Source organism: Desmodus rotundus, chromosome 3 (assembly GCF_022682495.2).
Source record: "Desmodus rotundus isolate HL8 chromosome 3, HLdesRot8A.1, whole genome shotgun sequence".
NCBI classification, from domain to species: domain Eukaryota; kingdom Metazoa; phylum Chordata; class Mammalia; order Chiroptera; family Phyllostomidae; genus Desmodus; species Desmodus rotundus.
Window position 1 is genome coordinate 167,138,784 of NC_071389.1, and position 24,211 is coordinate 167,162,994.

A 24,211-nucleotide genomic window follows, 5' to 3' on the forward strand; every position below is an offset into this window, starting at 1 on the left:
AAAGATTTTTTCTCTCTAATATTTAAGAGGCTTTGGTAATGGGATATTTAGTTCATGAAGGTATGATTCCCTCTGCCATTGATTAAAACATGGATTTGATGCTTTAATTATACTAGATGTCCGATGCAAATATTTTATTGTAATAAGCTACTGTTTTCCTTCATTTTTTTGAGTTTCGTTCTATTTGTGTAAGCTCTGTTGCATTTAATGCATATTTATCATATGTTTGGATGCATTTTTCCATATCCATGGAGGTGATGTGTCTAGCCTCATTAAACTGAATTGAAACACCTCTTGTTATAAGATCATTTTGGAGATATAGTGACAAGATGTAGAGAAGTAGAGAAGATGCTGCTGTTACCTGGTGTATTTGGTACCTGTGGGTATGTAACAAATTACACCAATCTTAGCAGCCCAAAGCAACAAACATTTAGTACGTCAGGGTTTCTGTGGGTCAGGAATCTGAGAGGGCTGAGCTGTGGGGACTGTTCGTGACCAATGTGGGGTCAGGTTGTGAACATGTTATTACCTGGGGTGGCAGTCACCTGGGGTAGACGGTGATTGTTGGCGGCCATACTCTCTTGTTCGATGTTGACAAGGCAGCCTCTTTCTAGGCTGTGTGTGCCCTTGTGGCTCAGCACTTGCTTCACGCTGGGAGGGAGAGAGCCCAACGTGGAAGTTGCAGTCTTCTATGATCTAATCCTGGAAGTGGCATGCCGTCCCTTCTGCCATATTTCATTGGTCACACGGATAACGCTGACACAGTGTGGAAGGGGACCATACAATGGGGCCATCGTGGAAGTGGCTTTCACACCTAGTGTGTCTTCTAGTATCCGGAAGACCACAAAGCCAGCACAGGGAACATATACTTCTGGACAAATTTCATGAATAATATCTATTTATTAAAGTAATTCATTAATGTAACCATTTATTAAGTGGTAGCCTACTGATTTACATGAGTTACCATTTAATTAAGAGGTAAATCATTCTAATGTAGACTTCTTTAACTCACCTTTACACACCTAAAATCTTGTCTTCTTGCTTCCTTGGTGGACACCTCATCTTCTTGTTATGTGGGACTTTGATGAGGTTGGTGAACTGGTTTTATTTGGAATTAATTCTAAACTTGAATAAATCAGAGTTAGTGGTTACTTTTGCAGTATTTAAATTCCTAGTTGTTAAAAATTAGAATGTTTAGAAATACCTGCACTAATGTGGATAATAAAAAGTCAATGTTAATTTTAGTTCCTAATGTTTTTCTTTTCTTTTCTCCCTTACCCCATTTTTTTATTAAGGTGGTCCACTTGGCTCGGAATCTCATATACTTCGGATTTTATAGTTTCAGTGAATTATTAAGGCTGACAAGAACACTTCTGGCTATCCTCGACATTGTACAGGTCCCCATGTCATCGTATTTTGAAAGATTAAGCAAATTTCAAGATGGAGGTAAGAAATTTTGAGAAGAGTTATATTCTTTTTTGACACAGTTTAGAAGTGAGATATAAAACCAAACATACAGAGAAGTGGCTGTTAGTGCGCACCTAATAATACATGTGTACAAATAAAAAATAATCCAATGGGAGGACTGAGTGATAATACGCTAGATTTGCAAACATGCTTCTCTGTTCTTAGTGCTAAAACTTTGAGAGATAAATCGATAAGGTTAATGAGTTCCATCTTTAGCAATTAACATATGGTCAATCCACTAAAAAAAAATTATGTGTTAAAAATAAAAACATCTTTGTATTTGTGATCATCCTGGTATGTGGCATACACTAGCTATGCTGCATAGCAGGGTTTAGAAAAATGCCAAGAACGGGCCCATTAAGGGTCATACTAGAAAAACAGTGAAGGCAAAGCCAGTGTGGGAGGCAGCGAAGTGGATAAGAACGGGCTTTTGAGTCAGAGTGCCTGTGTTCAAGTCCTGCCTTTACCATTTATTAACTTAGGTGATGTACTTACCTTCTCTAAGAGCTCCCTTTCTCATATGAGATACGAAAATGATAACACTAGTATCTTCCTCACAGTTTCCTTGTGAGAATTAAAGGAATGCATTCAATGTATTCAGAATATCTGCAACAATGCCTGCCCATGACGCAATACAATTTTGATGGTGATTGTCTTTGTGTTGGATGCCCCTGAGGTAGAAAACTGTTTGCAGAAGGTATATTGAAGAGTGCATTCTGGGTATACACCTGTGAGGAAGTGAGGAAGATGAGATTGGGCAGACAGAGAAGCTGATCCACAAAGCAGGTGCAACTGAGACCTCCGCTGACCCTATAGGGAGCTCTCTTGAGCTAGGATAGCCCTTTGACAGTCACAAACTAATCCAGGGGGCTGAGTTGCGGATCCTTGCATCAGCCAGCTGTTGACTGCTGGCTCCGTCATGGAGGGGTGTGTAGTTAAGACAGGTCCCTTTGTGGAAGGGTCACTCTGAATGACAGCTGTGAGAAGTCACAGCTGTGATTCCCTGCACCTGGGGGAAGAGACACCTCAGCTCTGAAGAGGGGAGATGGGTGGAACACAATGTATCCACTACAAATTCCACTACAAGATTTAATAGTAAAACCAGAAATCTAATTTCAGACATAAGGAAGCAATGTCTGCTTAGGAATTATAAATGAGGAACATCCAGGTATCTGAAGTAATTAATTGCCGCTGTCTAAATCTCAATTCCTTCTACACCTCCTACGGTAGGACCTATAAGAAACAAATTAAACCACATAAATCGCTCACCTTCAGCAGAACTGGAAGACAGAGGATAGTATAAACTTCAGTTTCTGTATGTAGAAAAGTAACATCAGTTTTCAATAGAGCTGTTACATGAGTGTTCACTGTAAATCTTTGTGGACAATTTGGGGCTTCTGGAAAAAAATTGTGTGGAAGGGACAAGAGGGGATCCTGTGAAAATTACACTCAGCAAAATAAAGTTTATCCTAAGTGTGAACATACTGACAGAGAATCAGGTAGATACAGGAACAGTAAATAAAGATGAAGAGACTTAACACACAGGTAGCAGCATGGCGCAAAAATGCTTCTAGGGATAAACAAGATTAAAAGTAAGGGAGGGCACCCTTTGGAGTCTTGGCGAAGGGAAAATAAGTGAAATGGGGAAATCTAGAATACCACAAGATAAAATAGAACTGAAAATGGAAGGGAATGTAACTTCTCCCCTGTCCCCATCCCCAAAGCCACTTTAAAGAAAGCAGCCACTTTAAAGAAACCAGCACATGAGAGGGGCTCTTGAACTAAAGATCTTGTAACCTGGCTCATACTGTCAGCCTTGTCTGAGAAAGGGCTAGATGTAATCAGTCTTCATTTATATGAACCTGCTGCAAGGTGAAAATAGAATAAAGCATCAGAACATTTCAGTTGGTGGACATTCCTCTTTGAAATGCAACCATGAAGCAGAAGAAGATGATAACACAACACCGTAATCGGAATCAAATGTCTCCTGACAAATACTGGGGTATGAAAAGCACCTTGAATCACAAATTCAGAAACTAAGGTTAGAAATGAAAAAAGAAAAAAAAGAAGTAATGAAATTAAAGTTGATTGAACTTAGGAAAGAAATAGAAAAAATGGTGGACTTTATTTTTTTAGAAATACAGGCTAAATTACAAGATATCAAAGGGAGAATAGACCTGAACCAACGTTTAATAAGTACCATTGAGCAAGGCAAGTGAACGCCGATGAGCATGTCAACGACATAAAGAAACAACTATAAAGGGTCAGAGGGAAAGTGGTTGAAATGGAAGAAAGGCAAAGAAGAGCCATCATGTGAATAATTGGAGTCCCTGAAGAAGGAAAACAGTGTGGAACAGAAGTGATATTTAAAATTACAGTAAAAAACATTCTTTAAATAAAAAGATAATCTGAATTCTACATGGTGAAATTGTGCAGAGTGGTAATCTCCAAGACGTAGCAGAATACAACTATTATATAGAGTATATATTTGGAGAGAGTGGTAATAGGGAGAGAGGGTCTCTGAAAACAAGTGGAGAGAAAGGGAAAGGAAAGATGTATTATGGTATGATGCTTTAATAATCCACAGTTTACTTTAAACCAAACTGTTCTTAAAAAGTTAGAAGGTGATCTTGACTTTTGGTCTAAGTGATTATATTTTTCTTTTAGAGTTTGTCCAAAAAGCAAGTATTTTCTTCCTCTGAAATTTTTAAAATCTTATATGTACTGTCCATTGTTTAGTTCATGTCTGCTATTTAAGACACATTTTTACTTTTTAAAATATTTTACAATTACCATGTGTTCTTGTGAACTCCATTTACCTCTGGGCATCTTAATTATTCTTTTAAATACCTGAGGACCACTAATTATTTCATTCAATAAGACTGTATTGAGTAACTGTTGTATGCCAGACACTGTTTTCATCACTGAGAGAAACGAACAAGATAAACCAAGTCCTTAGCCACAGGGCGGACAGACAATTAATAAATAAATAGGCAGGCCCTCTGTATCCTGCTGCTTCTATTGGGGGAGATGATCGGGTAATAAACAAGTGAATATGCCCTGTAACGTCAGATAACGCTGTGAAGCACAGTGAAGTAGAACAGTATGGAGAGTGATGGAGTAACAGAGCACTTATTTTTAGAGTAGATTGAAAAGTCTCTAACACGTGGGCAGATACCTATATGCATCAAGGAAGAAAACCCTGAGGCAGAGTAAGCTTGGTGTGTGTGAGCAGCAGCAGGAAGACCATTTGGGCTGAGGCAAAGTGATAAGAAATTCCCATGTATACAGGGTCCGGCAGAAGTAATGCCTCCTTGAGTGTGGTTGGTAGGGCAATAATATGGATGTAATTATTTATAGTTTTAATTTGAACATTTTGCCTAAAATGTTACATGGTGTGCTTGAGTGTGACATTGTTATGTTACTGAATTACATGCTTACGATTTTGTAATAGAAGATAATGTAATTAAAAAGGGGCGTTAATTGTACTGGAGACTGTATATTGCATGAACCAAAACTCTGAGGTTTCTTTCTTCTGAGGCTGGTATATCAGCATCTCTTAATTTGGAGAAATACATTTTCCTAGCTTGTGGAAAGGGGTTTGTGGATTTTGACTACATTTTTGGAATCTAAATGTGCTTTTCCCTTCTGGAGTCTTGCATACCCATGAAAGCAATTTGCATTTAAGGACCATAATTTTAAGATCATTTTAATTTATTTTTTAAGATCGTTTCTCTTGATATGTACAAATTGGAGGGTAAATCATTGCTTTTATACATTCCTACGATTAGGTACATGATGTAAACTGTGAGAAAATATAGTTTGTACTTAAGCATGATTTGATAACAATTATAATTATACTGCAGGTGACGCGTCCGAGAGAAGCTTTCTTCACTCATTTGAATCCCAAAAGTCCTAGTTAAGGAGTCATTTTTTTTCTTTTACTAACATTAAGTGCTTATTTAGTCTCACTAACTTGCATACATTTGGAAATACAGTGATTTTTTAGTAAAACATTCAAATCTAGATTTCTCTGAAGCATTGTTCTACCTGCAAGACAAAAAATAAGGCACTGTGCTTTTTGTCAATGCTGCCTTGTGGTGCATTTGAAAAAGTGACTCTGAAGTTTTATTTTTGTAACTGTACAAAGTAGAAAAGAATGTGCCTCACAGGGATACATTATTTGCTCACAAAATTGCCAGTAATGCAAATGTATTGAGTTATGCATGGATTTCAGATTATTTTGTAAAATGTTTTCCTTGAAAGTACCCATATAGAAAAGCATATTCAGGGAGATTAATTAACTTGCCTAAGATCCCTTAGTCAGTAAACAGCATCGCTAAGAATTAAAGTGCAAGAAATTAGTCTTTCTATCCTTTGTACCACTTGATTATTTATTTGTCCAGTGAGATTATGTTTTAGAAAATTGGTACTGAGGTTAGAATTTTGTTTCATACATTTCATTTTATTTTACTAGCTTTATTGTGGTGATGCTGGGGGGTAGGGTCACACGGGTTTCAGGTGCACGTTTCTATGATGCATGTTCTATATATTCCCCTGTTGTGCCACCACCCAAAGTCAGATCATCTTCATAAATTTTAAAGTTAACACACATGGAAGGCATCCGTCTTATAATATCTTCTTTGAGTAAACAAGAGGCAGAGTTTAAAATAAAAAAAGGGATGAAGCAACATCCTGTGCCTCTTGATGTGGTACACACAACATCACCTCTGCAATATTTCTAACAAAAATTCATAATCTAACTAATCATGAGGAATTATCAAAGAAGTATAAATTGTGGGATAAACTGTCTTGAACTCCAAAAATGTCAAAGTTACAAAAGATGGAGGCTGAGCAACTGTTTCTGGTTAAAGGACATTAAAGAGATATGACCGCTAACTACAGTATGTGATTGTGGATCAGGAAAAATATCATCTACAGAAACATTACTGGCACAGTTGGCACAGCTGATGATGTATTGTATATATATTAGGTTGTAGTATTGTATCAGATTTCCTGAATGTTAATAGTAGTGTGATTATATAAGAGAATGTACTTGTTTTTAGCAAATACGGGCTGAAGAATTAAAGGTTGAAAGGCCACGATGTCTGGAATGAACCCTGAAATGCTGCAGGAAAGACATACGTCATGCATATGTGTAGAGGGAGAGTGTGAGGGCAAGGGAGGACACAGATATGCCGGAATCTGTGACTCTAACAAATCTGGGCTGAGGGTGTTATTCTTGCAGCTCTTCCTATACACTTGAAAACTATTCCAAAACAGAAAAGTTAGCAAGTTAAATAATTAGCCAATTAAGAAAAGGATGTATTAGACGATGGCACTTCAGACTTGAAACTTTATCCTACAGCTGTACTATGAGGTGCTATTATAGCTGAGTTCTATCAGACTATAATTTCCTAACAAAAGTTCTATTAGACTGTATAAATTCTTAAGAAAGGAAGCAAGAAAGAACACATTTCTGGAATCTCCAAATGTGGAGACAGGAGTGTCAGGCCTGGGAAAAATTCCGGTGGTATGGGGTGAGACAGAGGTTGATGCCAGAGAGGAAATCCCAGATTACGGGAAGCACTTGGGGAAACAACTCTTCTTTTAAAGGACACCCGCGGAACCTTAGCAGTGTTGCCACATTACAGTGCCCGGTGCGGTGTCATCTTGGCTCTTTTATGTCCAAAGGATCTAGATCATATTTTCCAATTTCAGTGAAACTTTATTTTCAATTGGAATTCATGGGCAAAGCACGTTTTTTTAAAAAATAGGAAGTAATTTTGTAAGCATTTTTGCCAGATCAACCAGTTCCTTCAAGCAGTAATAGCAGTTTTCTCCTACTATGTCTGGAAAATTTTCTGCAGTAGAACCAGGTCTTATATTTGTGTGTGTGTGTGTGTGTTTTAATTCTTCTGATCTACTCACCTCTTACTAACTCTGCTCCAGCTTAGGTGGGGTTGGACATTCAGAGAATTGGGTTCAGTGGTTGTTGGGCAGGTCAGACCCCGGGGAGGGGAAGAGGGCGTGCCTGGAAGGGCTGGCCTCTGTGGCACCTGTCTTGAATAGGGTGGACACGTGCAACCTTCATTTGTTTTTCTTGGAAATCCTGCAGATTTCAATGTCCATGATTAGTGTTTGGAGTGATGGGGATAACTGGCTTGGGAAGTGGCAATTATAGAAGTTTTTCTCTTCTGGTGCTTGGGTGCAGTGCAGCCCACCTCCGTGCCTCTGTGAGTTGTCCTCTTTCTAGAACCGGCTCGGGATCTGAGTCAGGTCCCAGGCTGTGACTGCTCACCGTCACAGTTGGCTGCTCAGCAGAAATTGCTGGGCGCAGAAGCAGCTTTTCATTTTTCTGCCCTAGTGGTGGTCCATTCAGAAAATTACCCAGGCTCACTCACACGGAGACGTGGGGAGTGGTCCTGCACTGGCCTTGCTGTAGTGAAACAGAAGATTCTAATCTTCAGAACTCTCACTCCTTTCACTGGCTCTGCCTCTCTTGGGAAAAGATAACTGTTTTCAAACAAATGTCTGCACCCCCAACAGGCTGTGTTGAATCAGTTTGCTTTGCCTAATACCTGTCATTTGCTCCCAGTGACTTAACAGGCACAGGCTCCGTTCGGTGGAATTGATCTTTTGGGTGGAAGGATTACGTCCAGCAGTGCTCCTCTTTGTCATGTATGGAAGTTAAAAACAAATGTATATAATAACTGGTAAACTGGGTATTTTCAATATACTTTCTAAAGTACATTCCATTTTAAAAATTATACATTTTTTTCTCTTTGTGGTTGCCAAAGGATATGCAGTCTAAGGACCCATATTGCTGCTAACGAAGACCACTCTTTATAGCAGCGTGCGTACCTGCATTTTGTCCCACTGCAGGGTCGTTTGGACAGATGAGGGCAAATGTGAATCTTACTTACACGTTGTTTTAATGAGCCACATCGCATGTTAACTCTGACTGGTGGGAGTATCATCTCCATTTGAACAGAGTGTAGAACTTGACAGTGTCTGGACATGGTTTGGGTCTACTTTAGTTATTCTTTCAATATCCTTCAACTTATCTGCGTGTTGGTGGAGAGGAACCGGTGTTCAAATTTGAACCTGCATCGTGGAGCAGTAAAGTCCTACCCACCTTTGGTGACTTTTAGGCCTCTTGAGGATGTCTAGGCCATCATCATCATCTCCTTTCACAATTGTTTCCCTGCCCTTAGACTCATCACATGTAAAAGGCAATATCTCAGAAAACTACTAAAAGACCACATGAGCTAAATAGTTTCTTTCTGTCTTCTATCATTTTGTTTTTCCACAACTCCAAACTCTTGAGAGTTTCTGTAGTCAAGCCCTGAAATGTGGGTCTCTCCCCAGTTTGTCACCAGATAATCTCCTTTGTTCGTCTCCAGCCATGTAATATGAAAAATAGAGACATTTATTGAAGAAGACAGAAGATACAAGAAACATTGTATATAGGACAGTGGTGCCTCAGTCCCCTTCCCCTTCAAAGTAGGTACCTTGGGATCTCTGACAGTCTGCCAATCACCATCAGTTGCCCCATCATATTTTCCTGAATCTCATCAATGGTCGGAAATTTCTTCCCTTTCAAAGGTGATTTTAGTTTTGGGAAAAAGCAGAAGTCACAGTGTGCAAACTGAGCTGTAGGGGCGCTGAGCCATCTGGGTGATCTGAGGTTTTGCAAAAAGACTCTGCACAACAGGCGATGTGTTAGTGGGTGCGTTCTTGTGATGAAGCTGCCAATCACCAGTTGCCCATAGCTGCAGCCTTCTGAGTCATCCGAATAGTTTTCATGGAGCAATGTTCACGCGTAATGCAAAATGTGATGGAGGTTCATTGGGCTACTCGCTTAGTCATTTTGAATGTGAAAGTCACACAGTACACATGCTCACTTAATGACATCTACCGCCCCCACTGACTAGTACGATGAAGTTGTCATTGTTCACGCACACGCATTCCAGTCCACTCTCCTTGTCTGCTGGATTACATCGATGTTGCGCAAACCATTCTTGTTCTATTAACAATAGCTGGACTTTTTCCGTACAGATCTTACCATATGTTATAACATTGAAAGTGGGAAACCACTTAAGAAAAAAATGAATGGAGAATTCCATTTACTTTTAGGATTTTCTTTCCTTTGAGGTTTCAGGTTTGGAGCTGAAGTACCTTTGCTCTTAGAGAGGAAGATACAGGCAACCACAATCTGAAATTATTGTCCTGCCCTTAAAGGATTGAAGCTGCACTGGGTGACTTACAGCCCTGTGGGCCCAACCCAGGGTAGGAGAGAGATAGGGAGGGTGGGTATTGAGAGGGACTGTGGACATAATTGGGGAAGAGAGTTGAGAGCCTGCTAACTCTCTATCTAGGGGCAAAGAAGCAGCTGCTTCTTCAACTTATTTCTTTGCCTTGTAAGGGGCTCCACATCGTCCACCTTAAGATGCTTTTTCTGGCAGCATAGTTGCTGTTAAAAAGGAGCAGGGAAATTGAGATGGGAGGTGGAGCAGAAACATTTCTTAATATTGTTATATGGGTGGGAAACGAAGAAAATATATACAGGCAAAAAATCTGCCAGAAAATGGTTTCTTCCTTTATACAATCAGGAGGTGAGTCTAAATATGATCTTTATAGTTACTTTTAGTTCAAAACTGTGATTCTTCGAAGATTAGCATGAAATTCTCATTCACTCACTGAATGGTACTCTTTCTAATGTGTGCTGCAAAACACTGCTTTTAAGAGATATCCATGAAGCATATCTCCTGGTTAATAGCTGTGATTGCTCTGTGTAGACACCAGCTAGAATGCCTGGAAACCAAAAGCGTTAGTTCACTTAAAATATTGAGTGCATCACAAAAAAGCACGTAACCAAGAAGGGACTTACCTGGGTGCCCGGAAAGACTCTGAGGAGCTACACCTGTGGAGGTGGGCGATGAGAAAGAAGGTACAGTACCCAAGGGCCAGTACAGAAGGTGCGGGCAGCTTCACGTTAAGGACTCTTTAGTGTCCTTCCATCTCTTTTTAATTTTTCACATGGCTGAGTTCTTTCCAGGTCTTTATGAACACTTTAAGTTTGCAGTAGAGTTCACAGTGCTCAACTGTTAGCACGGTTTACTTGCCAGGGAAAGATACTACAGTTACCATTCTTCATTGAAAATCCTCTCATTGATTTTTGGACTTAATTTTTCCCAATACCATTCTGCCTCTCAAGATTCTCTTTTAGATGGTCTTCTCCCTGTTCTCCCTCATCTTTGCTTTCAGCGATGTCCCTTTGCTTCAGATAGAATTCTCTTATTTCCATTGTGTGTCCTGTTCTTCACACCTGGCTACTTCCCAGGGGTCGTTCTCTTCTTCCCACACCTTTTTTCTGTCCAAATCATGTACTTCTAATAAAGGAAGCTTTAGTCTCGAAAAAGAGGCAAGAGCAAGTGTGCTATCCTGTCAGTGATCGGTTTTCTCTTGTCCCCTTGTGTGTATACAGTAGTCCCCCTTTACTCACAGGGCTTGGTTCCAGAGTCCACAGTGGATGGCCCAAAAGTATGTTTGGATAGTACTGAACCCTATGTTTATGTTTTTACCTATATATGCATAACTTTTCACTTAAAGGAAGCACTGTATGGCTTCTCTTTGGCACATCCAAACTGCCAGCATCACTACTCTTGTGCTTTGGGAACATTATTAAGTTAAATAAGTTACTTAAACTCAAGCAGTCAACACTGTGGTAGTCAATCTGATAAGCAAGAAGGCTACAGCATGGAGACACTGGAAAAGGGGTTGATTCATATCCTTGGAGGGACGGAAGGAGGTTTTGTCATGTTACTCAGAATGACACACAATTTCAAACTTGTGAATTGTTTATGTCTGGAGTTTTCCATTTAATAGTTTTGGACTGTAGTTGACCATGGCTGACTGTGGGTAACAGAAGCCACGGAAAGCACAACTGTGGGTAAGGGGGGGCTACTGTCCTCTGTCAGGGAAGCATGCTGTTTTCACAATGCCTTAATCAGTGGGATTACTTCACTGATTTTTAAGTGACAACAAAGATGACAACAGTCTCCCAGCAGCTCTAGAATTACTTATTGCAGGTTGTGTTCCCTAGAAGGCAGACTCAGATGGAGATTAGTCGGAGATTTCTTAGGGACAGCTGTTGGGATCAACGCTGGGGTATGGGAGTGAAGGAAGCAGGGGTGGGGAGAGTGAGAAATCGGGTTGTGGTGCAGTCATAGTGGAAGCCTTGGGAGGTCTTTCAGAGTTGTCTGCCGTTGGAATGAAGAGTCTGAGCCTTTATGCCCCGCAGGCTGTCCTGTTCGAAGCGGCCATGTTCAGTCCAGTCCAGTCCATCCGCATTGAGGGCTGACACGTGAGGGCTGCCCTCCAAGAAGCACTCACAGCAGCTGAGGCAATTGTCCTCCTTTCCTGCAAGGGAATCTGGGCAGGACCATCATAGCGCCCATCAGAGGCATCTTCCAGAAAAGCACCATGGCTGGAGCAGCTGTGAATCAAGATTAAGTCTCATAGGAAATAGAGATTAGGAAGAAAAGTAACAATGACTTGAAGGCATTTAAAAGCCTAACAATGTTCTATACAGGAGAAAATTTTCTAGAATCTACCTGCTTCCAAATGCCCCAGAATGGCTGACATCAGAGCCCTGCTTTAGGCAGCAAGTCCTAAGTCCTCTTCAGAGGATAAAGTGACACTCTGATCTTCTGAGTCTGGTTCTCTCACCTGCTTTGTGCTCTGCTGACGCACCGCTAAGTCCTTTCTGGGTTACTATATAACGTCTTTACACACTTGTTCTTTCTGCTTAAACTTTTTTAAGTTTTAGGAAAAATGCCAGTGCCACTGACAGGTTCTTTCTTAGTTATCAATAGCGCCTGAGAGGACCCCTTCCCCCCTTTCTGGGATTAATTTTCTCCATATATAACAAGAGAGTTTCAAGCACACGATCTCCACCAGATCATGCTCTTTAAAAAAATCAAATGCGTATATAAAAATAGGTGAAAAATAACTGCTTTGTACTGAGTTTCTCCACATGCCAGGCCAAGCATTTGGCAAAGGATTACTATATCTAGCATACCTCTAGATCTTTTGCATAGTTTTATCTTTAACCCTTATCACAACCCAGCAAGCTAGTTATTATGGTCACGTTTTGCCCAGGAAATAGACTCTGTAGATAGGTTAAATAACTTTGCCTAAGACCATACACTTTGCAGCTTGCAGGGCTAAATTTTAAATTCAGATTTCTTTTCTTTCTTTTCCTTTTTTATTTTTATTTTAAATTTTCCTTCCCTTTAAAAGAAAACCCTACAGCTCTACAGTTTATGTTCTTTATGTTATTGTCATACTGCTTTCTAGATGGATGACTTCTTCATTTGCACATACTCTCTTTTCTGTGTGTTCCAAGTTCCCTAAGAAAGTATACAAAACAATAGGCATTTACTAAAGACTTTGATTTAACTTGAAGTGATTGTACAGGTCAGATCAAAAAGTTTTAAATGGAGAATTGTCCCTTTAGGAGTAGTTGTTTGGCTTGTCTCAGAAACAGAGTTTCAGTCACAAGTCTTAAGAGTCTTACCATTTAAATATCTTTGAAGATGGATGTTCCTCTTCAGTCCCTGAAGTAGATGCCTGCCTGGGCCCCCTGACTCTGTTCTGGCTCTTTCTCCACATTCCAACATAAGGATCCTTCCCAATCACACTCTCTACCTCTTTTACTCGCTCTCATCATCATCTCTCGAGAATAATAACCCTTTTTTAAAAATTGGTACCCAAGGGGCTTCATCAGTTGAGTGAGATGTCTCTAGTTCTATTTCCTGCTGATTCCCCTGACATACTGAACAATTTCTTCTTCCTCGATACTTTTCTAGGAGCTGCTTCTGTATTTCACACATACTTTCATAACTTGCTTATCATTAGGATAAAAATATGTAAGTCATATGCCTTTTATAAATATACATGGATTTGAGGGACCAAAATATTTACAGATCCTAATATTCTAAATACATATTTGTGTCTTTTGTTACTTTTGTAATTATTTTTACAGTTACCATTCCTTTCCTAAGGAATGTCTTTTTCCTAATAGACTTACGAAGGACTTGTGACTCTTAGAGTTACTACCTAGATAATTCAATAATGAAGAGGACCAGAGAGGGGAGAAAAACTATGAAAAACAAATTTTATTTATACTTCTATAGCTGACTTGTACCATGTTAATATATTACTACATACATACCCAGCTTTCAAAATTATCTATTGAGTGAATGCACTTGATGAATTATGTAAATTATGTTTTATCATAAAGATGTATGTGTTTGAATGACAAAAATATTTTCTAGACCATGACATTCGAAATATATAACTATTTTTCTTTTATCACTTACGAAGTTTTACTGTGGTTTTCCAGACTTCCAATGAAGGGGAGACAACCTGACAAAAACCAGTTCAGATTAACACACTTCCTGGTATTTTGTTCCTGCAAATTTATTTCAGCAGTTTTAGTGGTTAGTGTTAGACCTTTGCAGTGATCTCTGATACACCACCTTAAGTGAGCAGCGCGGCTCAGATACTCACGTGCTGACTGTGTTGGTTAATAACCTTCAGAAGGACTCGATGAGTATGGTGCACGCACGATTTCCATGTCGATGTAAGTCAGGCAGTGACTGTGCAACCTCCTTATAGTCCTCTCAGTCTGGGGTTACACATGCAAAGTTTTAGTATGTAAAGTTATTTTTGTTACACTTGGTAATCTGTTTGACTCAGTAGAGGCAGAAGACTCTTGATTGTAGGTTTGTCTGTGTTTCTGTGGATGCATCACAAACAAAGGCATTGTCATGTAGTGTTTCGGGTTTTGGTTTTCCGAAGGTATCAGCCACCCCATGGGTGAAGTTTAGTGTGGAGTTTATTCCTATTCTTTAAGCCAGGAGTCCCCAACCCCTGGGCCGTGGACCGGTACCAGTCTGTGGCCTGTTAGGAACCAGGTCACACAAGCAGGAGTGAGCAGTGGGCAAGCGAGCAAAGCTTTGCTGGCATTACCACCCGAGCTCCGCCTCCTGTCTCTCCCCCACCACATCTGTGGAAAAATTGTCCTCCACGAAAGTGGTTCCTAGTGCCGAAAAGGTTTGGGACCACTTATTTAAGCTGTAAAGTGACCCTGAAACCTCCGGAGTTACCTGGGAGTGAGTGATATGAGTGACTGCTGGCACCCAGGGAGAGCTACTACTACTACTACCAAATTGAGTTACTAGGACAAAACCAATACCTGCAGATGACCTCACAAAAAATGAGAATGACCGAAGAGGACCATGTTGTCCACACCTCCTCTCTATCCCAATGTTTTCTCAAATTATAAATATTGTTTGAGCCTTACTAATGCCTCTGGGTGTTGGTTAATACAGTGGGATAGGTTCCCTAGTCCTCTCAATTTCTGGTCAAGAGAGTCCACCCAGGACCTACAATAAGGCAGGCTATGGAAGCCAGACACAGACATAGATTGTAGAAACTCAGCATGTCAAGGGGTTGTAGAAAGTATATAATCGATGAACTTCAGACCTTCATATAACACCCATTACAAATGGTCATCTAGAAGAATTCCTTTAACACCTGAGTAACCAAATTTTATTGCTGCAGAAGACAAGTCTCTCTTATTTCCAACAGCTCCAATGATTAGGTTTCTTTTGCCAGGTTATCTGAAATACACCTCCCCCTAACTTGCAGCATGCACCCCTACTTTCGTTCCCTAGAGCCGCATCGACGTCGAACATCACTTCCCACATCCGTTCCTTCCACATGGTCTGCGTGTGTGGAAATGGTCAGCATGTCATCTGAGCGTCTCCCCACTCTGTTAGTCACCCGCCGTTCCTGGAACAGCTCGTCGTGTGAGGCACACACATAGCGTTGGTCACTGGTCTGATCAGCACTGAGGCCACGGCAGTTTTCTCATTCACTTTGAGTACTTAGCTTTTCTGATGCAGCATAGGTTCAAATGAGTGTTTTTGGTAACAATGACATCGTTTTGATTCTTACTGAATTTGAACACAACTGAAGTTCTCATTTGTGCTCTGTTATTTTCACCTTTTCCCCATCATATACCTGTCTTGGTATATACCTCAGTTGATTTTATTTCAACCTATGTATAGGACATTTTATATTTTGATTTTACCTTGTTGTATTTAACCTATTTGTTTTCATCCTGTTGAGGTAGTTTGGGATTTGGGGGAGCCATGCACTGCATTAGTTATCCTTCCTTGTTTCATGTTACCTTTGCATTTGAGAAACTTGCCACTTCACCCATCTCTGACAGAAATAGTTACTGGGTTGAAGCGACCACAGAGCAGAAAGGCACCAGAGGGCCTCTGTGCGTTAACAATGATTGGTTCATTGATACTCCTGGGCTATTATTGAACCTAAACCGTGTTTGTGAAATTGTACATTATTCAAAATATTTACATTATTCAACATATGTACCTCTAAGAGATTTTGTTGGTGATGGTGAGGAGGAATGTAAGGGGACTAACTGGGAAAGGGCAAAAGGAGATCTCTGGGGTAACGCTATGTGGATGACATGTGATTTATATGGGTGAAAGCCCTTTTTTGTCAAAACCGCTGAAACTTTTTATTAAAGATCTGTGCATTTCACTATATTTAAATTACATCTTAATTATGATTTTTTTAGTATGTAAATTCACTTGGATTACCAACTGTTAAGAATGAAAGATCAATTTTGCAAGTTAAAATCTTGAGGTTTGGAATATTGAAATGACTTTGTCAGTATTTGACAGTGATGAAATCCAAAATAAGATGTGGAACTCAACCACTGTTTTGGATGAATTGCTTTTTCAGTTAATCCTTTGAATAACACTTCTTTAGGGTGTGGGATGGGAAGTGGTTTTCTTCTAAGCAGTCTACTTGATATTCAGAAAAAGATGAATAATAACATTTCTGTATTTTAGTAACACATTTTCAAAAGGTTTTACCTTGTTCTATTTCTAAGCTCTTGGAAAATTGGACTCTGTAAATGGGTTTCATAACCCGATGTATTCAGTGTTTATTTAGAACAAAGAAAAGTAGGTGCCAAATTATCTACTTTATCCATTGAGTACTGTTTATAAGCCACTCCTCTGAAGGACTTTTTCTTTTAGAGGCAATATCGTGTGTCAGTCACGCCATAGTGTAAGAGGTTGCGAGCCACGGTTCTGATGTGGAACCACATCTACTCATTCATTAGTAAGGTGGTGACTGCTGTAAGAGAGCATATTGCAACTGAGCAGAGTCGTCTTTCAGGGGTATAGTGAGAGTATGCACACGTTCTCTATTTTTAGTTTTGAAATAATACCTTACAATTATACAATAGCTTTCATTCTTCATGACTTTTTTTGCATGTATTATATAATTTTATTCTCACAAGAAATTGGAACATATTTTATTGGATTAAGATTCTGAACATTGGATGATGAAGTAATTTGAGATAGATCACACTACCGTAATCTAAATTCTCCACTCCATCCAAATCCTAGGACAAAATTACATTTCCCCAGGGAAGCTGTGCTTCACTTTCCTTATCCTGTAATAGTTTTCCCAGGTCAAAACAATTTCCTGAGCAATTTTGTATACTGCCGGTGCTGTACTATTACTGTTTCATCTGCTTTGTATTTGTTCTGAATGTCTTTGTTGGACATGTTTTATGTTTTCCTAGCCATATTATAAATTCTTCTACTTCTCTTATCCTTCCTCCCGCTGTGTTCCTAGTATAGAGCCAGATGAACATTAGCATCCTAATAAATACTTTCTGAACAAGGGCTGCCCTTAAAATTAAATCGTGTAATATAAACAAAATGCCACAAGTAGTGTGTGGCCCATTATATAATAATAACTGGTTGGATGAGATCACTTGGGAAAAATGTGAGCAAATTTATTGTTTGATGAATAGTAATTCCACATTTTCAGTACAGTGTTAATGAGAATATTTTCTTTCTGCATTTGGTAGGTTTTCTGAGTTCTAGTATAAAATATTTGGAAACTTGGAAGGTGGTGGTCTTCTAGTGAAGCAGTATGGTGTTGGGTAAAGATGCACACTGACATCGGTGGACTTGACTCTGAGGCTCTGTCCCTTTCTGACAATGGAAAGCGGAATGCGTTCCCCCAGCCCCTGCCCTGTTCTGGTGGTGCATGTGGACTAGCAAAGTACGTGGGATGTGATGTGCCCTTGATAATGGCAGATTCCATGGTCTCCCTTATCTCATTGTCATCTATTTTATCATTCTTTTCCTTTTTAACAATTAAGTTTTAAAGTAACATGAAATTATATACACTTTTTGAAGAAATGTAGGAAAGTGTAAAGGAAAGCAAGCAAAAGCTCACCTTGATGAGAAACAGAGTACCTTTAATGTAGTGATATTTAATTTTTTATGTGAGCTGTATGAATAAGTCATTCTCATTTTTAATAATTCATTGTTATCTAGTCCTTTTCTTTTATTTGTGTATTAATTTAGCAGCCATTTACTGACTGGCTATTGGGTGTCAGGCACTATCGTAGGTGTTGGAGAGAGAGCACTAACCCAGGCCGGATGCCTGTCTTCACAGAGCTTCTGTTCTTTTTTAGGGGGCTACAGTAGTCACATGAATAAATATCAAATGTGATGTGTGAGGGTGATAATGCCATGACTGAAGTGAGCAGGTGTGTGGGTCCAGAGTGATGGCAGTCCTTCCTTAGAGAAGGTGACGCTGGTCTGAGGAGGCGATACTGTCCCAGGAATCAGAAAGTATCGAGGGAGCCAGCCAGACAACCAGCTGGAAAAGAGACCTCCAGGCAAAAGAATGGCGGTTTCCGCCAGGTCCCGCACATGGTGGGGACCTGGAAATCTCGCTCTCTGAAATCCTGTGGTCTAACTTTGATCTCGGAGTGCTGCTCATCCATTGTCTTCTTGGGGTGTTAAATTTTGATTTTCCAGTCACTCCATATTACGTATTACTCTGCTTATATCACTAGCTTAATTCAGCCTTGATCTTGTGTTAATGTTTTTGTTTTCTTTGCACACAGAAAAGTTCTTTTATAACCTAGACCCTTAATCCCTGGGAGGAAGCATTGTTCCAGCGACTGTTCGAAATAGAAAATGTCTCCAGGTCTAGAGTGTATGTGGTTTCTAGCAGGAGGAGGTTTATACGGAGCTGCTGAGCAGGGATGGGAAGTCGAAAGACTTCCTGAGTTACATCTTTATGGTTTAACAGCATTCTGTTTCAAATGAGTTACTATAACAGTAGATGCATTTATTCAAATCCAACTGTAAAGATATGTTTCAGGGAAATAAGAATGATTTTCAGATGATTCATCTTTTGGTTGCTATTACTATAAAACTTAAGTAGCTGACTTTAGTAGTCACAAAACAAGCAAATTGTATGAACAATTATTCACAGAATTCTTCTAATCAAATGCCTGTTTTCGCTTATAAATGCTCAGAAGATTGTCTATTTATCTGATAGCTGAACAACTGGAAAATTCAAATTATCATTTTTATTCCTATGTGCTCGTAGCAGAAAACTATTTCTAGTAGAAAGAAATGACAGATAAAGATTACTTAAAGCACCAATGGACATAAGGTAAATTTAAATCAAATAAGATGCTGTTAAATGCTTTATACCTTCTATGTATCCATAAACTGTGAAAGACTATTGAATCCAATAGTGATCACCAGCAGTGAAATCACTATTGAATAGAGAAAAATTAAATTATGGTTAGTAAAGCTTTAGCGTTAGGTAAATACCTTATTGCTTCCTATGTCTATGGAATTGGTACTGTAAACTTGGTTCATTTGGAACCATCAAAGAGAAGAAGCAATGTATTTTCAGTCCATTCCCGGTCACCATTCCTAGTATGAATTTTGCTATACCTGTTTACTTTTGAGTTTTTCTCTTGAGGCAATTAGGAATAGTACAAATATCTGTATAATTATGTAATGAAAGAACCTAAACAGTTCATCTGCTTTTGTTTCTAAGCAATTTCTTCATACTTTTACTTAACAAAGATGACTCCTATTTTTTCAAACCACTTCAGTACACTTTATAGATAAATCTAAATTCTGACTCCTGGGTTAATATGAAAGATATAGAAAAGCTGAATTTCTAGGGTATAATTTTCCCAGAGGATTTATATTATATCACAGTAGCCTTTTCACTGAAAACTTTTTTGTAGCATTAACTAATTATAGTTGAGAAGAGAAATAGTAAAGTTTCTTCTTCTGCAGTGTTGCTGACTGATCACCTCTAACTTACTCTAGAATTAGAAAATTTTCTGTGGAAAAATGGATATCAGAGTCTTGCACATCTGTGATTTATGTGGTGTTTGACTTATGTTTTCAAACTGTAATAATCCACAATTTATGCACTTTTTCTCACCACCAAGCAACTGCTGAAAATATATATAACATCTTTTAATTTGAGACCTCTGAGTTGGCCATACATGGAGATGTTAGGAAAGTTTGTGGCAATCATGTCCTACAGGCATCTAAGGATGTGGTACATCTGGAATGAACCCTCCCGTTTCATTGACAACATGTGTTACATGTTATTGTGGCTCTGGCTTCTAGATTTCAATTTCATGGTGACAGGATCTATATCTGGGGGAGGAGTTGTCTGGACTAACTTCCTGTGTAATAATCACTTGGATATAATGATTATTTTCCATGTAAACCTAAATAAGATGCAGACACTGCGGGTGCCAAGGATTTCTGTGTGAATCAGGGGTAAGAATAACACAGGAGCCTGTTCTGTGTTAGTGGTGAGAAAGCATGTCTTGGAGGCGAACACATATACGTACTCTAATCAAGTTTTGGATAAACGTATTGTTGAACATGGATGACCCCAAACCATTGCCAGCAACCAGATGTGCATCCCTGAAATCCATGCAGCAAACAGCGGGGGTGTTTGGGAACACTCAACTTCTATGGTTGTTTGAGAACCACAGGCAAGGAAGCATTCTGCCTTGAGGTTATTCTGATACAGTAGGGCTGTCTGAAATTCTTTGTCTCAACTTATCCAGACTTGGAAATTACCTTACATGTTTTTTTCCTTTGTCTGCATCCCCCCCCCCCCCCCCCCCCCGCTTTTTTGTTGGCTTATGCAAGCAGCAGTGTGATAAGAGGTGCTAGACTCTCAGAGCAAAAACCCAAGTTAATTTCTTCCTGGAAGATGCCTCTCTAGCAAAAAAAAATGTTCACTTCTTTGCCTTCTCAAAAATATGCTATTTGAGCAACGCCCTCTTCTATGTATGCTAATTTCAGATATGGATAAGATAATAAACTTTGAAGGGCGTTCCATCTTTCACATTGTGCAAATACTAGTGGTTGCCCATGGCTCGGTGGGAATTGTTGTCTGTCTATGTGGGACCATCAAGATTCTGTTGAGTCATCTTTTGAATATTTTCCTTTTCTTTATTTGTTTGCCTTTCAATCCTGTAGGTATTCCCACAGTTTATGTTCTTGACTTAGAACTGAGAGTTTTATCTTGTCCCATCTTATTTCCATTGTTCTTCCTCTTGGTTTGCACCAGACATACTGAGGGAAAAGAAAATTTTTGGCCAGATTCTTAGCCCTTTGCTTGAGGCAAAGCTCCATGAACACCCACGAAGCAAAGCCCACTGTTGTGAAAGGAAAGTACACAATTGTTCTTTTGAATCCTTGCTGCTTGGGAAACAACAGTCAGTCTGGGGAATGTAAATTGCGGCAGGGTCAGGAGGAGCCTTCCCTCTAGCTGCTGGGGTGGGTGTAAGGAATGAGTGAGTGCGCAGTTTTAGTGGAAGACAGACGAGTGAGAAGCCCAACTCAGAAGAAGAGGCTGAGGAGGAGAGATCCCCTCACTGAAATGATCGAATTTGACGCTAACCTGTTTCCTGTAATTACCTCAAGCCTAATTGCCTTTGTGGATTTTGAATAATGATTATCTGTTCAAATAGGATGGAAGAATGGGAAGTATATTGGCTAATGCATGCTTCTTCACCAGATGAAACTTTCTTTTTAAAAAGATAAGGTTGGAACAATCCTCCCATAAGCTCTTTTATAAGCAGTGTGAAAACAAAGCTAAGATGTCCTTAGTTTGAGGTAGGATTAGGACACCAGTCACCATTTAAATGTTTTCATGAAATCTGTGTTCCCACATGCAACTCACTTTCTCATGGAGATTAACAACCTTTCTTTCCCGTTATTGTAAATGATAACTCTTGGTGTGACAGTTGGTGGTACCTAACATGTTTCAGAAGGACCTGATCTGGATGTCCTTAGAGTTACAAGTCATTCTTGATGCATCATTTGAAAGCATTTTTGAGAAAAGTAAACTTTCATGTATAAAATCTTGTCATTTTGGAATGTGTCTGCAATGTCTTCATTTCCTCTGCAAGGGAAGGGCCAGCACAGTGTGATGCTGCCCTTTCTCTCCTTAATGCTGCTGCCGGTGTGGTTTCAGTCTGGTTGTGACCAACTGGAGCCTGCCGCTGTTTCTCCAGGTGCTTTGTGGGTTGACTTAGGGACTTTTCTCGTGCCAGGAAACAATGTCATGAGAACCATCCATGGGGTGGGAGAGATGATGACCCAGATGGTGCTCAGCAGAGGCTCTATATTCCCCATGAATGTGCCTGACATTCAGCCGAGCATCCACCCGAGCAAGCAAGGGAGCCCTGCTGAGCATGAGGACGTGACCGTGATGGACACCAAACTGAAGATTATTGAGATTTTACAGGTATGTAGTGTAATGAAAACAGCCACAAATACCTAATTGTACTTACTGGTTTAATTTATTATATTTTTTGCTTCAAATCATTGTGTAAATATTCCGAAATGCTCATGATCTGATTTTATTCCATTTAAGATAATGACAAGCCCTACTAAGAAATCTCACAGTGATGCTATTTAATATATTAACTATATTTTTTCATTTCCATTAAATACATTAATGATGCTCTCTAACAGAGTGCTTTGCGGGGGACAAAACCTCTTTCCTATGTATTTTCTTGTTTAGTATTAGCCCAAATTTACTTTTACCTTTATTTAAGAAGGATTTCAGAGCTGGCAAATTTAATGATTGAATTCTAGCCCTTATTCTATTTTTTAATTGAATTCAACAGATGATTCTGTGTATCCAGATTTATCATTGTAGCAAGAAACTCACAAAATTTTATTATTAACGAAATTTTAATAATTGGCTTTAATTGATTTTAGTATTTTATGTAAGTGACTATCTCTGTATTTTTGTTGCCAAGCGGCCAGGAATAACATATATAATATATAAAATTTATGTATAATACAATATATCATAGATATAATTTATTTATATATATGTATTTATAAAAGTTAATGTAGCTTTATGAATTTAAAGGAGATAAATTGTTATTTCATGCCCACTGGGTCAATGAGTAAATTTCCCATTATGTTAGCTATGAATTCTTAACACTTTTTTAAAGTTTGAAAAGTAGTTATGATACTTAAATTATATATATAGTATTTGTTTCAGATTTGGAGAATGGAGCCTGGAGTTTTCAAAGATGCATGAAGATTCTAGATACAGTTTACTGCCTTTCATCATAATTTAAAGTAGACTGAGCTACCAGAAGTGGGTCAGTAGTCCAGGAAGGGCCTGTCCACTTTTATTTAAAGTAATTAGATTTATAATCATAAGAGGTTTTACAGTTCCTCCTGGAAATCCGAGGGCCGAATCCTGAGAAACATTGACAGGCCTCCCAACAGTGTGTTCAGCACCCTGGGAAATCCCTCAGTCGTCCTGTTCTGAAACTGACACAGGTAGTGACCGCCTGACATGTGGACCTCCTGAGCCCACAGCTTAGCATCATCCTACTCCTGGGACGACCTTATAGGCTGCTCATTTTAGCCTAGAGTTACAGAAAAAAAAAACCCAGCATTAAAAAAGTCTCTAACAGTTAAAAAATGATGAGAAGGACAAGCTATGTCAGGGCAGTTGGGGGCTGACTCATTTTTGCTGCCTCTTTTGGGCTCTTCATGTATTTCTTGTCGAACCTCCGTTCCCACTGTTTTCTGTGTGTCTGGGTCTGGATCTGATTCGCTGTGTCTGCGTCTGCCTATGTTCCTGGGTGCTGTTTTTGAATGTGTTTCTTTTTTAGGACACCTCTTGAAGAATTTCTTTGTGGCCACATTCCTTATGCAAGTCCCCTGCTTTCTGCAGGTTCTTCCTCCTCGCCCAGTGCTTTCCTTTCCCCCATCATTTTGCATAATTCTCCTTTTTAGGTCTGTTCCTCTGTCATTCTCTCTATCTATATCTGGCCCTCTCTCAACACTCTTTCTCTGCCTCATTTAAATGTTTTTTTGTTTTATTGATTTGAGAGAGAGAGAAGAGAAACATCTATTTGTTGTTCCACTTAGTTATACATTCGTTTGTGGATTCCTGATGCACCCTGGCTGGAGACTGGACCGGCACCCTCGGCGTGTTGGGATGATAGTCTAAGGAACTGAGCTACCCAGCCAGGGCCTGCTTTTGCGTTCTTTCTTCCCCTTCCCTCTTTCCTTCCACTTCCATTGATTTTTCATACAGGGCGGGCAGAAGTAGGTTTACAGTTGTGAGTACATGAAACATAGTTTATTCTTGTATATTGTGTATTAATTATTGTTTTCCATATAAACAACCATAAACCTACTTTTCCCAACCCTACATATAAGAGGAAGAAAAATTTTATTTTGGTTATATTTATAAAATACAATTCTTTGAAGTTTAGTAACTTCAA

General features: G+C 39.3%; 1 protein-coding gene across 1 annotated transcript in view; it reads left to right on the forward strand.

The window, feature by feature from the left end:
- ITPR2 (inositol 1,4,5-trisphosphate receptor type 2) overlaps positions 1 to 24,211 on the forward strand; it is a 431,766-nt gene that overhangs the window by 144,645 nt on the left and 262,910 nt on the right. The window contains exons 21-22 of the mRNA XM_053921707.2: positions 1,296 to 1,446; positions 22,004 to 22,197. Of these exons, the coding sequence (XP_053777682.1) occupies positions 1,296 to 1,446; positions 22,004 to 22,197 (345 nt within the window). The remainder of the gene's footprint in view (positions 1 to 1,295; positions 1,447 to 22,003; positions 22,198 to 24,211) is intronic.